General features: G+C 43.4%; 1 protein-coding gene across 1 annotated transcript in view; it reads right to left on the reverse strand.

Moving 5' to 3' along the window:
- thyn1 (thymocyte nuclear protein 1) overlaps positions 1–17,669 on the reverse strand; it is a 31,443-nt gene that overhangs the window by 8,683 nt on the left and 5,091 nt on the right. The window contains exons 2-4 of the mRNA XM_038778963.1: positions 10,458–10,526; positions 7,756–8,012; positions 5,771–5,839 (exon numbers count right to left, since the gene is read on the reverse strand). Coding sequence (XP_038634891.1) covers positions 5,771–5,839; positions 7,756–8,012; positions 10,458–10,500 — 369 coding nt within the window. The 5' untranslated portion in view covers positions 10,501–10,526. The remainder of the gene's footprint in view (positions 1–5,770; positions 5,840–7,755; positions 8,013–10,457; positions 10,527–17,669) is intronic.

Below are 17,669 nucleotides of genomic sequence, written 5' to 3' on the forward strand. Positions count from 1 at the left end.
GCTCTTCCATTAGCCCCAAATCTACATTTGATATGTTCATATATGTACAGTACATGAGAAGCAGTCATCCTTATACCACCAGCTGTTCAATTCTTGTTGAGGAATACTTTCTGCTGTGCTTCATAAGCAAATAACACCAAGGGTGTTTAAAACAGTCTCACAAATAATTCAAAGGATTAAAATACATGTAAAACTGCCCAAAATGGGGTGGCACAGTGGTTAGCACTGTTGCCTACAGCGCTGAGGACCCAGGTTTCATCCCGTCCCAGGGTCACTGTGTGCAGTTACGCGTTCTCCCCGTGTCGGGTGGGTTTAACCACACAATCCCAAGATGAGCAAGTTAGTGGATTGCCCTTTAATGGAAAAAAAAATTATTGGATACTCCCTAAATTAAAAAAATATTACTAAAAACTGGCCAAATTAAACCTTCTGAATTTTATATCCAACAGTAAGTATTTATAAATTAGTTGTTTTGTCCCTAAGGAAACACTGAATACCTTGGACTGTCCTACATCTTTGCACTCAGGCATATATGCTATCAGAGCAACAATGCAGCGTCAAAGATCATGAAAATTGGATGCAAGTCATTGATGCACGTAATTACAATAGGTCCAGGTTTCCTCAATATTTTACAATAATCTATCTGAGTTCCTGTCCAAATACGTATCTCTTCCATAATAGCCCATCTTCCAAGTTACAGAGTATTATACTTGGTCTTCCTGCATTTGAGACATGCACTTGGGAATCGGAGACATGGGACGTGGTGTGAAGATGAGACAATTGTGTGTGCTTGGATCAGGACTGTTGGTGCCTGCACGCAAGAGGAAGATCCAGAGCTGCCTTGTGCAGTTAGCACCCTGCCTGTTGTAGGAAGACCTCACTGGCAGTCTTGGTCAGAGGGGTGACAGCAGCAGATGCTAGCATCACATCAGCCACCCTTCCAACAAAGACATGGTGCACAACAGCACTTGGTAATCTTACAGGTGAAACAATGGCTGCCATCAGATCCGGCCAGTCTCTGTGATAGTCTGGAAACTGCAATTCAGTCCGCCCTCCATTCACCAAATTCCTCAAGTGCACTAAAGTGGTAGCTATTTTTAAAAATAAATAAATTTAGAGTACCCAATTCATTTTTTTTCAATTAAGGGGCAATTTAGTGCGGCCAATCCACCTACCCTGCACATTTTTGGGTTGTGGGGGCGAAACCCACGCAAACACGGGGAGAATGTGCAAACTCCACACAGACAGTGACCCAGAGCCGGGATCGAACCTGGGACCTCAGCGCCGTGAGGCAGCAGGGCTAACCCACTGTGCTGCCCCTAAAGTGGTAGCTATGACCACTCCCTTGCTGTCACTTATCTGGGCATCTGCTGTATGATTCAATGAAGCAGCCACTTGGTTCTGGCAGCTGTTCTATTGCCTGAGCAATGTTGGTGCTGAGCACTGCAGCCTTGGAGACCAAACCAGCTGGGAACTCAAAAGTTCTTGCTGATGGAGCCCAGGATCCTCATGCTCCACCAGTGTAGAAGCCAACTATTTTCTAATACACCTGATAGGTAAAAGATAGCTATTTAGTGTAAATATTAAGCCCCAGTTTTTAAATACCCATTTTTAATTCACTCATAACCTCAGGTCATCTCAAAACATACAGAGACACAAAACAGCATAATTCCATTATAGATTAAAACAGCACATTTGCAAGACAGTTTGACACTATACTTGTGCTGTCGAATCAAGAATATAGCTACACCATAGCAACGCCACAGTAATACGAAGGCACCATTGTTCATAATGGTGATAACAGCCTAGTCAGCAGAAGACCAGTTTAAGCTGGTCGCGATAACAGCACAATATCGCATTCCATAACATGCATAAGTATTCAGACATGAAACAATTAAAACTAATGTTACACATTGAAGATTGGTAGCCGTCAAATCAAACTCATTTGATCCTAACCCAAACCAATTAGGATTACATAGGGGTGTAGATAGATGGCTAAAGACTGATATGATTTAGTATAACCGCGAGGGTTAGTACGACCATTTGTATCCGGATCATTCTATACTTTGATCTAAACTATTCTCTATCTCTGTACTTTCACTTTTCCACTCTAACTCTTGAAATAAATGCAAGCTGTTTGCCATAAGCAAGAAACCATTTCTGTATTATTTTAAAAGTTACATTGTGTACAAGTTGCTTCTCTTTAAGTCATTTTTCCCAGCCAGACTTATTAGAGAATAAAATTTAAGTGATTCTCAATTGTAATCAGATAGAGGCAATAAACGATTCTTATTTGCACCCGAGAAGTTTTAACTCAAATTTCTACTGAGTTTTAGTGTTCGCAAGTGCCACTAGATCCGCATGGTAGATCTCTTTCAATTGGCGTAGTCGGCAGGAGGGGAGGAGCCAGCCAGGAAGAAATCAGAAGACCGAAGTACCAGAAGGACGGAAGACCCAAAGAAAAACGGCTAGACTGGGGTAAGAAACATCTTTTTCACCCATTAAAAGTCTTAAAGCCACATCAAGCAGTGCTTCGACCCCTTAGAAAGGACCTTTTTCAGACTTTGTTGATTCAATCGGGTGCCGATCGGTGAAACTAAAATAAAACGGGACTGAAAAAATAGTCGCGGTAGTGTACACAGATTACACATAGTTGACGACCAAAGGATTGGGTGTACGGTTGAGTTTATGGCGGAAATTAATCCTAAAATAGATTCAGAACCTTCAAATGGTAGAGAACTACTTCCCACAACGTCCAAGAGAGGCCGTGCTGTACCGGATGTCTCTATTGACGATATATTGGATGATCTTAGATCTTTGATTTGTAGACAATTTGGATTGTCTGAAGTTGCAAGAAAAATTGAATCAAAATATGATATCCCTAAAGGGCAGTGGTCCCTTGATAATCTCAAGAAGGCATGGAGAAAACACACACGCTTAAATAGAGGAAAACGTATGAAATGGTCTTTTGCAGCAATGGCACAGCTCCAAAAATATCAAGAGACAATTGCAAAAACTAAATTCGATCATGACCACTAAAGACCAACTAGCAGCAGTGGTTGAAGAATTACAAGATGCAAAATCTAAACTTGAACAATGTGATCAGATTAAAACATTATTGGAAAATGAAACCTTTAAAGTTCAACAACAATCATTTCAAATTGGTGAATTACAACGTAAAAATACTGACTCAGAATCCAAACTTCAGCAGTTAACTTGCCAGTTACTTGAGGAAAAATGTATTTTGGAAAGTGACAAGGACACCATGAAATGTCATAACAAATTACTGACAGACAAATTAACAGCTCAAAAGCCTTCAAATCTGTCTTTAAAAAATCAACTGAACTCTCGAAAGCAAACAGCGCCACCTACGGGAAGAGTTGAAACAATTTTAACTAAAGTCCAATATGTACCAGTGAATGTACCAAGATGTACTAAACCAAATCTACATTATTGCAAGCTGCTACTGACATGAAAACAATGAATACAGTGATCGAATTTCCTGGCCAAATGAATTATCTGTCGAGGACACTTTTACCCCAGAACAAACCATTATCTTACTCTGAGATCACAAAATGCTGATGGCCCTGATCCAAAAGCCTCTCATGGCAGCTTTAATAGACTGAGATTTTTAAACAAGCAAAGCCTATTTGGTTGAGCAACGAGCCTCGTGGCAAACAAAGTGTAGTACAACTTAACCCATTAAGCACCAAATAGCTTGGAGTTGAAGTGATAAAGACAACAGCCTGGGTTTTAAACCATTTAAAAGATCTATCAAAAACCCATTTCGTCACTGGTTTAAAACCAGAACTGTCTGCAGCTTTAAACTTGATCCTACCCAGACCTCAGTCCGAAACCGAAACTGCTAAAAAAAAAGCACGTCAATCGTTGCCTCTCCGCCTCCGTTAACGACAAATGTGTCCAGAAGAGATAAAAAATTCCTTTCTCGTGTTGAAGGTGGCTATTTTGCGAGTTTCAGATTTCTTGATTACAAACTGGTCTCCTGCGATGAAGGCCCGCCTCCTGGCTACAGGGATACGCCCCAAGTCACATATCGCTAAAAAGTTGCCAAGAACTGTTAACTTGAGAAAACTGTCATTATTTTGAATTTTGTTTTATTAATTTTAAGAAATTGACATATCTTGTTAGCTGTGCTTCCTTTAACAGAGTCGACACATTTATCCATAGAAAACCAAGTACATTCAACGCAAGATTGGTTCAGTCACATATTCAATAAGTTATTGTGTTTGGAAATTAAATTTGGAATAGCAAATCTATGTTCCAAGAGAACACATTATTCTAAGACAATTGGCAGCAATCCAACTTTTACTCTCAGTCCATTTGAGTGACATATATAAAAAAAAATGTTTGAGAAAGATGCGAATGGCATCATTCCAAGCTCTACAGCCATTAAATCACTCCCTTTTTGAAGAAGTGAAGGAATCCCACCGCCCTCTCCCCTCCAACACCACCTTAACATCTTTGGTACAATAAAGGAGCTCCTTTTCTGCAACTTCAGAGGGTCACAATGCAAGGTTTCTGATGAGACATTTCCACTGGAATTTTAAGCCCGCTGTCTACAGTTGGCGAGGAAAAGTTGGAAAGCGTCATCTTACCATCCCTGTTCATGTCAGGTTATTACATTTCTCTCTGCACGTCTCTTCCATCCTGTACATGTGATGTTCAGAAACTCTTTATTATCACTGCCAACACCCTCTTCCTCACTGCATGTGAGGGCTGGGATGTAGGCTAGATGACACGCCAGTCCCCTATTTGCTTCAATTTCTTCAAGAAGGGTCTCAACAGGGAAATTAAATGTCCTCCCCATTGCTCCAGTTATCCATTATCCCTTTTCTGTGAGAAGGGAAATTGAGACTCTGCACTGTGTGGTTTAAGTGAATTGCTTATTTAAAAAAAGCAATACAATAAGCATGTGTGCTGCTTACCGTTATACTCTCCAGCCCCACCTTTATAGTCCTCCACCCCAGCACCTTGAGGCTCTCTTGGTCTTATTCAAAGTACAATCAAACCATGCTGGATTTATAACCATTTTATTTTTGGACATATTCTAGTCAGATTGGCAAGGAACTCAACCATATCTTGACATGAGGTGAATGGACACATTGTCAGGTCTAACCGCCAAGATTGGCCCCACTGGGAACTCAAGCCCCCGGGTGCATGGTATCTGAGTAACATGAAATAGGTAAATTATGAGAAAGATGTAACTAAATATGTACAATTTACCTTGTTGTTCTTACATCATCATTCGAAATACTGATGCAAAACAATTCCACTGGCTGACTTCCCTAAACCTTTAAAGGGAAAATACTCGGGGAGGCGCAAGAACGCGAAAGCAAACATGTCGAATAAAAGATTTAAATCTGCTCCAGGAATATTACTTTCTCATTTGTCTGAATAGAGTTCAATCTTCTGGCCAAGGGAAAAATAAACTACTTTACAGTCTTTAACCGACAAATCAAACTCCCAACAGTTGGCAATCTGGGCAGTTAATATTAAGTAAAAGCTCAATAATCGGACAATTCTGAACTTGAAGCAAAAAAGTAGTCAGTTACTGAGAAAATAGCTGGATTAACCTCAAAATTGTTATACTTTTGAATCATGCTTCTTATTTTATTCATGTTATCCCAAAGTCCTAGTTTGGTATTATGCTGCTCTAGATGTTGCAATACATTCTAAATGGATAAAGATTCAAGTCAGTGAAGTCCAGCCCAGTAAAATCTCTCACTGTGATGTCCAGTTTTTCTTATACCTGGTAGTTCCGAACACCATCCCAGCATGCAGTCTGATTATGTTGTACCTTCAGATCCTCTACTCCAAACTGGGAATAGAACCAAAGAAAGAATTAAAAAACATAGAAACATATATTTTACTTACCCCTCAAAATAATAACTGCTCATATTTACTTCCACTTTCAAGTTGTACAGGAGAAATCTTTCTTGGACAATTTATCTTCTTGAATAAGATCATCCAGTTTTCTCAATGCAGTCATTCAATTCAACTGACACACCATTAAATATTTAGAATAAACACGACTGCTGAAACCTCAATAATAAAGGGTCAATAATTTAAATTGAGATTAACTTAAATTATTCCCCTTTCAAGAATCACAGAAAGGTCCCAGTAAAATGATGACGCCCATTGCTGGCATCTGGTTACAAATATCTGATATGTATGCAGCACGAGTCATTAATATTAAGAGCAGCAATGATATGATGCATTGTTAGTTTGCGTGCATGCTTTAACTGAACCCATTGCAACTAGTAAACTACTTTATCAGCATCTTGCAATATTGTTAATTTGACAGGAAAATATCCTACTGGCTGTTTATAACTATGCAGACAATAACATTGATTTTGGTGACTGCCTCAGTCCTCATTAACATGTGCTGCACATTGCACACAGTGACACTAAATTCAAATTTGGAGGAAGATTCAATACTTGCAACCCAAATAAACTGCACAAGATCTTCTCCATTCTGTAGAAGAATTAGAAGATTTTCTCTTGCCAGAATGAATGGAATTATTTCACAGAAGGTGTATAATTGGATTCTATTTTATCAGTAATCCAACTGGGTAGAAAGATCAAATGATTCCTGAGCAACAACATGGAATGATTAAACAACATAGGTCTTCACTGACAGTGAGAAGCATTGGAGGTCTCAAGTGTCTTTGTGTGACATAACTTTTAAGAGGCCTGAAGACAAAGACTGAATGGTCCACAATTATACCTGTAATTTTTTTGTGCAGCAAGTCTGGAGACTCTGTTGCTTCTCATTACAATATAATTTCAACATCTTTATAACACAATTTTATCACGATGACTCAAAAATCTAATTAAACTACAAGAGTACAATAATAGGTTAGTAGACAAAAGGACACGGTTGAAGTCAATGGAAAAGACAATCTTGAGAATCATGAGCAGGATAAAACAGGTCACTGATTTGCTATGAGCTCGTTCTGCACTCCTGTCCATATTTCATTCCACAAAGCCTACTCACAGTAGACTTCCATTAGCAACAAGACAAACAGAACTCCAACCATGATTCCACTCTCTGCTTGCAAGATAATTATGGATGACAAAGGCGGTCTTCCCGAACTCATCGCATCCATTCAGAATGACATACAAACATACATATTAGGAGCAGGAGTAAGCCAGTCAGCCCCTCAAGCCTGCTCTACCATTTGATAACATTGCCTACATGATACCAGTGTCTACAACTCAGAAGTATTTAATTGGCTCTAAAGTGATTTGCAGCATCATGAAAACTGCTGTACTAAGGTTTTGTTTTCCTTTCATTAGACCGACACGCAGTGGGCAGAGTGACTGCAGCAACGATGAAATTCCCTCTTTCCTCTGGCTGCTCAGGTTGGGGGACAACAAGAAACTCTGTTTACAGCAATGAGACCAGAACATTCCCACCCACCTAGACCACGGGCCCAAATGTTTGGCACCATTTGCACCAACCCCTCAGGCCCTACATTTGGTAACAACACATTACCTCGGGCGGCACGGTGGCGCAGTGGTTAGTATTGCTGCCTCATGGCGTCGAGGGCACAGGTTCGATCTCAGCTCTGGATCACTGTGTGGAGTTTGCACATTCCTCCCCCATGTTCGCATGGGTTTTGCCCCCACAACCCAAAGATGTGCAGGGTAGGTGGATTGGCCATGTAAAATTGCCCCTTAATTGGAAAAAATGAATTGGGTACTCTAAATTTGAAAAAAAAAACACATTACCTTCATATCAACACCATTTTCAAATCGGCTTTCTGGTTCTGATTTCATCAGCCAAAAGCTGTGTGCCTCTTTGTTGCCTTTTTCCTCTCCAGATGGCCTTACTTTTGTTTGTCTGCCAGTGGTCAAACACTCTATGGCCACAGGTTCTGTTGAGTCATCCAGTTCCTTTTTGGCAGATTTGGCAGCTGGTTCAGTTGTTTCTATTGGCAACAGAGGGCAAACAATAAAGATGTAACAGAATCTCTTCCTGAAGAACACTGCAAAAACAGAATACCTGTTAGAGTTACCTTCATTCTTTAAATACAGATATATCCTCCATACGCTGTGTGAGTATGCCCTCACTTAAGAATGTTCTGAAGACACCATGCGCTGCATGGGCAAATTAAATGTTATCATGATGTTGGAGATAGGTGATGCTGCATATGCCCTGTGCATAGGTACGAATGCCATAGGTAGGATTAGAGAAATGATTCTACAAAGGGTTCATGAGCAACTAGGGAATAAATTAATAAGTAGAGCTATAATGGTAACAATTTGAGCCATGAGAAAATTACATAGGGTAAATACGAAGAAAGTTGAATCTATGGTTCAAAGATTGACATGAGGAAATGTGATTCAATTCATGCGGTACTGGTACCAGTGCGGGAGGAAGAGGAAACTGCACTGTTGGGACAGCCGTCACCTGAACTTCTCTGGGTCCAGTCTACTGGCTAATCATATAACTAGAACTGCAGAGAGGACTTTAAACTGGATAGTGGGGTGGATAGTTCATGTGAAGGAAATTTTAGAAAGTTAAAGTGAAAAGGCAAGACAGCAGTGCAGGCGAGTGATTTGGGTAATGATAAACAGTGTGTTAAAGGAAGGGACAGAATGTACAAACATAAGAGTGCACCAGCAAATAAGATCAGAGCAGGGGAAATGGTTAAAAAAATGAAAGAACACAACATTTGTAACAAGATGAATAAATTGATAGCACAAATAGAAATAAAGTAGTATGATATGATGGCCCTTACAGAGTCACGGTTGCAAAGTGACAACGCAGGGAACTGAATATTCAAGGGTATTGGAAGGACAGGATGAAAGGGATGACTTAATAAGGACAGAGGATTTGCTAACTAACAGCAAACAGTGTCTGGATAAATGGGCCATTTTCTGGTTGGCAAACTGTAACTAGTGAAGCGCTGCAGGGATCAGTACTACTGATGCCTCAACTATTTACGATCCATATTAAGGACTTGAATGAAGGGACAAACTTTACTGTAGCCAAATTTACTGATGATACAAAGATAAGTAGGAAAGCAAGTTGTTAGGATGATACAACGAGCATGAAAAGGGATATAGGTAGGTTAAGTGAGTGGGCAAAAGAATTGGAAGATGGAGTATATGCAAAAGTGTGAGGTTGTTCACTTTGGTAGGAAGAATAAAAAGGCAGAATATTATTTGCTCCAAGATTTTTATATAAATCAAACATCAATCTTTTCCTTCACCAAAACCATCCAAGTTCAATTACCCTGATAATTCAGTGAATTCAGTAATAGTTGACAGAATTCTGGGAGGGATGTTACACTTAGTTTCAGAACACACGGCAACACACAAATGCAAGTTGTCGATAAAGATGTTTCTGTAGCACCAATGCCCACCCTACCCTTAATGTGCTTCTTTTGAGTACTCAAATAAACTAAATCAACAAATTGAAGGATAAAGTAAAAGGCCGAGTGAAAAGGGATACTGCATCAAAGCAATCAGAATTTCAAAGGAAACTTAAAATATCAAAACAAAATGTGGTTAATGGGGTTGGGTAAAACACCCCAGTCCCTGGGGTGCACACTGGGCATGGAAGGGCTTGATCATGCCGATCGACACGGCGTGCTCCCTTTCCAGGGACACCCAGCAGCAAACAGCTGCAGAAGAGGAACAGACAGGACATTCAAACCCCTCAACCTGTATCTGTGGGAGTGCCAGACAGGAATGACCCCAATAAAGCCACCCCACCCCCTGTAAATATCCTGCTGTCGTCTATTAACATGTCATTCAAGAATAACGGCCACCTGAATGAAGGACCAGAGGATGTTCAAAACTCCTGGAGCAATACTCTAGCAAGGGATTAATGGCTTCAAGAGGGGAGAGGAGGGAACATAGAACAGTACAGCACAGAACAGGCCCTTCGGCCCTCGATGTTGTGCCGAGCAATGATCACCCTACTCAAACCCACGTATCCACCCTATACCCGTAACCCAACCTTACTTTTTTAGGACACTACCGGCAATTTAGCATGGCCAATCCACCTAACCCGCACATCTTTGGACTGTGGGAGGAAACCGGAGCACCCGGAGGAAACCCACGCACACACGGGGAGGACGTGCAGACTCCGCACAGACAGTGACCCAGCCGGGAATCGAACCTGGGACCCTGGAGCTGTGAAGCATTTATGCTAACCACCATGCTACCGTGCTGCCCCTAGGAAAAGAGGAAGTGGAATAGAAGAGAATGGGAGTGAGAAAATTAAAACACAAATTCAGAAACGCTCCTTATAAATTAGCAAAGAGGGAAATGTTTAGATAGACTCTGTTTTAAAAAGCATCACCAATCACCACAGATCACGATAGATCATTGAACAATATTTATCGGTTACAAAGCCACCACACTACGCTACTGTCAACAACAAACACAATCTGATCAGTAAAGCACAAGAAAAAGATTACTTGACTTTCCAGATCCACCACGTTTTTGGTTTCTTGGAGGCATCTTCGATTTTTCAACCTTTTTGTATCCTGTAATTGAAAAATATAAAATGTTGTCAGTGAGTAAATACTGCGTTCATAAAGAAGCTAGTTAAAAGAGGTTTGCGAAAAGATAGCTTGAAATCCACACGCAAATAGGAGTCACTCAACTGCAAAAGGTTTTGTTAGCTTGACTCTGCTTTTGGGGGTGCACATAAATCAGGAGGATTAATGCCAGAGGAGTCAACAAGTTAGAACAGTCTGCTATTAATTTTCCAATGACCCAATAGTTCATCTTTAGTCAAGATTTTCAAGCCAGAAATGCTTGCAAGAAAGGCGAAAGAAATCACTATATTCTTAGAATTGGTCAACCTCATCCCCATTAAAGAGAATGCTTCATTAATCGCAACACATTTTAAATGGGTGATCAATCTCAATTCACTGTATTTTTTTTTTAATAAACATTTTATTGAGGCATTTTTGGTATTGTAACAACAACAAAATAAACAATGTATAGGAAACTATAAACATATTGCAAAAGCCGTCTCCCTTCCTTACAGGTCCCACTTTATTAACCCCCTACTCTAAGCTAAAATAACTCCCACCCCCTTCTGCTGACGATTAATTTTCCGCAAATAAGTCGATGAACGGTTGCCACATCGGGGCGAACCCTAACAGTGACCCTCTCAAAGCGAACTTGATTTTCTCCAGATCTGGTCCCCAAACAGAGAAAGCTAGCCATGTCCGATAGCCAGGTCTCCGACTTCGGGGGCTTTGAGTCCCTCCAAGCTAATAATTTCTGTCTCCGGGCTACCAGGGAAGCAAAGGCTAGAACGTGTCTCTTTCTCCTCCAGGATTCCCGGGTCTTCAGACATCCCGAAAATCGCCACCTCTGGACTTAGTGCCACCCTTGTTTTTAACACCGTGGACATGACATCTGCAATCCCCCTGCCAAAATCCCCTAAGCTTCGTACATGCCCAGGACATGTGGACATGGTTCGCTGGTCCTCCTGCACATTTTGCACACCTGTCTTCCACCCCAAAGAATCTGCTCATCCGGGCCACTGTCATGTGAGCCCGATGAACGACCTTGAATTATATCAGGCTGAGCCTGGCACATGTTGCGGACGCGCTGACTCTACTCAACGAGTCCGCCCATAGACCACTCTATCTCTCCTCCCAGCTCCTCCCACTTGCGCTTCAGCGCCTCGGTCTGCGTCTCCTTCGACCCCATAAGTTCCTTGTACATGTCAGAGACGCTCCCTTCTCCTACCCACCTCAGGAAACTACCCTGTCCTGAATCCCCGTTAGCGGTAGGAGCGGGAAGGTTGACACCTGTTTACGTAGGAAGTCCCGCACCTGCAGATACCTGAATTTGGTTCCCGTCGTCAACCCAAACTTCTCCTCCAGGCCCTCATACTCGGAAAGCTCCCCTCTATAAACATAACCCCTATCCTCTCAATCTCTGCTCTCCGCCATATCCAGAACACCCCATCCATACTTCCCGGGGCAAACCGGTGATTATTACAGATTGGGGACCAGACCGATGCTCCCTCTACTCCCACATGTCTCCTCCATTGCCCCCAGATTCTCAAGGCCGCCACCACCACGGGGCTGGTGGAGTACCGTGCCGGTGGGAACGGCAGAGGTGCAATTACCAACACCCCCAGACTGGTGCCCTTGCATGAAGCCACCTCCATACGCTCCCATGCCGACCCCTACCCCACCACCCACTTCCTGATCATGGCTATATTCGCCGCCCAGTAATAGTTATTAAAATTTGGCAGGGCCAGCCCGCCCTCTCTCCTTTTTCGCCCAAGCATTACCTTCCTTACTCGCGGGATCTTGCCCGCCTAAACGAAGCCAGTGATCACTTTGTTGACACGTTTAAAAAAGGACTGCGGAATAAAGATGGGGAGACACTGAAATACAAACAGGAATCTCGGGAGGACCATCATCTTCACCGTCTGCACCCTCCCAGCCAGTGACAACGGAAGCGCGTCTCATCTCTGAAAATCATCCTTCACTTGGTCTACTAGTCGGGCCAAATTTAATTTATGCATCCGGTCCCATTCCCACGTCACTTGAATGCCTAGGTACCTAAAGCTTCCCCCTACTAATCTAAATGGCAGCTCCCCCAAACGCCTCTCCTGTCCCCTCGCCTGGACCGCAAACATCTCACTTTTCCCCATTTTTAGCTTATACCCCGAAAACCGGCCAAATTCCCCTGGAATCCTCATGATTTCTTCCATCGCCTCTATTGGGTCCAATAAATACAGAAGCAGAAGTCTGCATAGAACGAGACTCTGTGCTCCACTCCCCCCTCCTCCCCCCCCCCCCCCCCCCCCCCCCACCCCCCGCAGACCAGCCCCTTGAGGCTCTCAGAGCAATTGCCAACGGCTCCATAGCCAGTGCGAACAACAGTGGTGGGGAGAGGGGTCATCCCTGTCTCGTCCCCCGGTGCAGTCTAAAATAGTCCAATATTGTCCGTACACTTGCCACCGGAGCCTGATACAGCAACCTGACCCAGTCAGTAAAGCCCCTCCCAAATCCGAACCGTCCCAGTACCTCCCACAGATAATCCCATTCTACCTGATCAAAAGCCTTTTCTGCATCCATTGCGATCACTACCTCCACCTCCCTACCTTCCGGGGGCATCATAAGACCATAAGACATAGGAGTGGAAGTAAGGCCATTCGGCCCATCGAGTCCACTCCGCCATTCAATCATGGCTGATGGGCATTTCAACTCCACCTCCCAGCATTCTCCCCATAGCCCTTAATTCCTCGCGACATCAAGAATTTATCTATCTCTGCCTTGAAGCCATTTAGCGTCCCGGCCTCCACTGCACTCTGCGGCAATGAATTCCACAGGCCCACCACTCTCTGGCTGAAGAAATGTCTCCGCATTTCTGTTTTGAATTTACCCCCTCTAATTCTAAGGCTGTGCCCACGGGTCCTCGACTCCTCGCCTAACGGAAACAGTTTCTTTGCGTCCATCCTTTCTAAGCCATGTATTATCTTGTAAGTTTCTATTAGATCTCCCCATAACCTTCTGAACTCCAATGAATACAATCCCAGGAACGCCAGCCGTTCCTCATATGCTAGACCCTCCATTCCAGGGATCATCCGTGTGAATCTCCGCTGGACACGCTCCAGTGCCAGTATGTCCTTCCTGAGATGTGGGGCCCAAAACTGGACACAGTACTCCAAATGGGGCCTAACCAGAGCCTTATAAAGGCTCAGTAGCACATCGCTGCTTTTATATTCCAACCCTCTTGAGATAAATGACAACATAGCATTCGCTTTCTTAATCACGGATTCAACCTGCATGTTTACCTTTAGGGAATCCTCGACTAGCACTCCCAGATCCCTTTGTACTTTGGCATTATGAATTTTCTCACCGTTTAGAAAGTAGTCTATGCTTGGATTCTTTTTTCCAAAGTGCAAGACCTCACATTTTCTCACGTTGAAATGCATCAGCCATTTCCTGCACCACTCTCCCAAACTGTCTAGATCCTTCTGCAGCCTCCCCACTTCCTCAGCACTACCTGCCTGACCACCTAACTTCGTATCATCAGCAAACTTCGCTAGAATGCCCCCAGTCCCTTCATCCAGATCATTAATATATATGGTGAACAGCTGCGGCCCCAACACTGAACCCTGTGGGACACCGCTGGTCACCGGCTGCCATTCCGAAAAAGAACCTTTTATCCCAACTCTCTGCCTTCTGTCAGACAGCCAATCCTCAACCCATGCCAGTAGCTCACCTCGAACACCATGGGCCCTCACCTTACTCAGCAGCCTCCTGTGTGGCACCTTATCAAAGGCCTTTTGGAAATCCAGATAGACCACATCCACTGGGTTTCCCTGGTCTAACCTACTTGTCACCTCCTCAAAGAATTCTAACAGGTTCGTCAGGCACGACCTCCCCTTACTAAATCCATGTTGACTTGTTCTAATCCGACCCTGCTCTTCCAAGAAATTAGAAATCTCATCCTTAACGATCGATTCTAGAATTTTACCAACAACCGAGGTTAGGCTAATTGGCCTATAATTTTCCATCTTTTGTCTTGATCCTTTCTTGAACAAGGGGGTTACAACAGCGATCTTCCAATCGTCCGGGACTTTCCCTGACTCCAGTGATTTTTGAAAGATCTCAACCAACGCTTCCGCTATTTCTTCAGCCACCTCCCTCAGAACTCTAGGATGTAGCCCATCGGGGCCAGGAGATTTGTCAATTTTAAGACCTTTTAGCTTTTTTAGCACCATCTCTTTTGTAATGGCAACCATACTCAACTCAGCCCCCTGACCCTTTATAATTTTTGGGATATTACTAACGTCTTCCACTGTGAAGACAGATGCAAAGTACTTATTAAGTTCTCCAGCCATTTCCTCATCTCCCATCACTAGCCTTCCAGAATCAGTTTGAATTGGCCCAATGTCTACTTTGGCCTGACGTTTGTTTCTTATGTATTGAAAGAAACTTTTACTATCATTTCTTATATTACTGGCTAGCCTGCCTTCATATTTGATCCTCTCCTTCCTTATTTGTCTCTTTGTTAACCTCTGTTTGTTTTTGTAGCCTTCCCAATCTTCTGATTTCCCGGTGCTTTTGGCCACTTTATAGGATCTCTCTTTTTCTTTGATACATTTCCTGACCTCCTTTGTCAGCCATGGCTGTCTAATCCCTCCCTGGATAATCTTTCTTTTCTTGGGGATGAACCTCTGTACAGTGTCCTCAATTATGCATACAAACTCCTGCCATTTTTGCTCTACTGTCTTCCCTGCTAGGGTCTGCTTCCAGTTGATTTTCACCAGTTCCTCTCTCATGCCCTCGTAATTACCTTTATTTAACTGTAACACCATTACATCCGATTTTGCCTTCTCTCTTTCAAACTGCAGACTGAACTCAACCATATTATGATCGCTGCTTCCTAAGTGTTCCCTTACTTTAAGATCTTTAATAAAGTCTGGTTCATTACATAGCACTAGGTCCAGAATAGCCTGCTCCCTTGTGGGCTCCATGACAAGCTGTTCCAAAAAGCCATCTTGTAAGCATTCCATGAATTCCTTTACTTTGGATCCACTGGCTACATTATTTACCCAATCCACCTGCATATTGAAGTCCCCCATGATCACTGTGACCTTGCCTTTCTGACATGCCTTTTCTATTTCCCGGTACATGTTGCGCCCCTGGTCCTGACCACTGTTAGGCGGTCTGTACATAACTCCCATTATGGTTTTTTTGCCTTTGTGGTTCCTCAATTCTACCCACACAGACTCCACATCATCCGACCCTATGTCGTTTAGTGCCATAGATTTAATTTTGTTCTTAACTAACAAGGCAACCCCACCCCCTCGGCCCACCTCCCTGTCTTTTCGATAGGTTGTATATCCTTGGATGTTTAACTGCCAGTCCTGAACCCCCTGCAGCCATGTCTCTGTGATGCCTACCACATCATAATCATTCACGATGATCTGTGCCATTAGTTCATCTACTTTGTTACAAATGCTACGAGCATTCAGGTAAAGTGCCTTAATGTTAACTTTCTTATCAGTACAGATATTGGAAGTCCTAAGATGTCCAAAGTTATCCTTCCTTTTTGTTGCATTCCTAGTCTGCCTCAAGCTTAAATCCACCTGCCTACATGTTATCCTCCTGCGTATCTTGCCATTTAACTCCCTGCTCCCTGTCGCTTTCACTTTCCCTTCCCCCCAACTCAGAAGTTTAAAGTCCTACTGACCACCCTATTTATCCTCTTCGCTAGAACACTGGTTCCAGATCGGTTCAGGTGGAGACCGTCCCAACGGTACAGATCCCCCCGGTTCCAAAACTGATGCCAATGTCCCATGAAGTGGAATCCCTCTTTCCCACACCAATCCCTTAGCCACGTGTTTACTTCCCTAATTTTCCTATCCCTATGCCAATTGGCACGTGGCTCGGGCAGTAATCCAGAGATTATGACCCTTGAGGACCTGTACTTCAATTTTCTTCCTAGTGCTTGATAGTCCCCGAACAGGTCCTCCACCCTAGCTTTACCTATGTTGTTAGTCCCAACGTGGACCACAACAACTGGATCCTCCCCCTCCCGCTCCAGTATCCTTTCAAGCCGGTCAGAGATGTCCCGCACCCTGGCACCGGGCAGGCAACACACCATGCGAGACTCCCGATCCGGCTTGCATAGGATACTATCTGTCCCCCTAATTATAGAATCCCCTATAACAACTACTTGTCTTTTTACTCCCCCCTCTTGAATGGCCTTCTGCACCATGGTACCGTGGTCAGTTGGCTCATCCTGTCCAGAGCCCCTTTCCTCATCCATACAGGGAGCAAGAGTCTCATACCTGTTGGACAAGGTCAAGGGCTGAGGCTCCTGCACTCCTGAACTCAGGTTCCCTCTGCCTGCCTCACTTACAGTCACACTCTGATGTCCCTGATCAGTTACTGAATGTGAATTACTTAATCTCCCAGGTGTGACTGCCTCCTGAAACAAAGTGTCCAGGTAACTCTCCCCCTCCCGGATGTGCCGCAGTGTTTGAAGCTCAGACTCCAGATCATCAATTCTGAGCCGGAGATCTTCCAGCAACCAACACTTGCTGCAGATGTGGTCATTGCCATTCACAAGGGGAACAGCCAGCTCCCACATCATACAGCTACAGCACATCACCTGCCCAGCCATCTCTGATTAGTTAATTAATTTATTACTTTGTATAAATTTCAGTTAAAAAAACTTGGAGACCTCTGCTATAGTCTTTTCCAACCTAGTTCTGGTTAACAAATAAGAAAAAGAGAAATAATAATGTAATAAGGCACTCACCTGCTCACCCCAATGGGTCTTATTATTAGGTTAGAGGAGGAGGGCGGGTGGGAGACACTACACGTGTAGTGTCTCGGGTTTCCTCTCCACCAGAATTTATTAACTAGGGAGGGGTAAACCTTCCCAGAAGTCCACGGGACAAACTTCCTGTTCCCTGCAAAGGTAAGTAATTTAAACTTACCACTCACCTCCCGATAGGCTCAGCCCCTGCCGGTATCCAATGGCTGGCTGCTGCAATTGAAATTGACAAATCTACTCACCAGCTGAAGTATCCCAGCTCCCGCCGAAATCCAACTGACTGCAACCCCTGCAAAGGTAAGTAATTTAAACTTACCACTCACCTCCCGATAGGCTCAGCCCCTGCCGGTATCCAA

The sequence above is a fragment of the Scyliorhinus canicula genome, chromosome 19 (assembly GCF_902713615.1).
Source record: "Scyliorhinus canicula chromosome 19, sScyCan1.1, whole genome shotgun sequence".
NCBI lineage: Eukaryota > Metazoa > Chordata > Chondrichthyes > Carcharhiniformes > Scyliorhinidae > Scyliorhinus > Scyliorhinus canicula.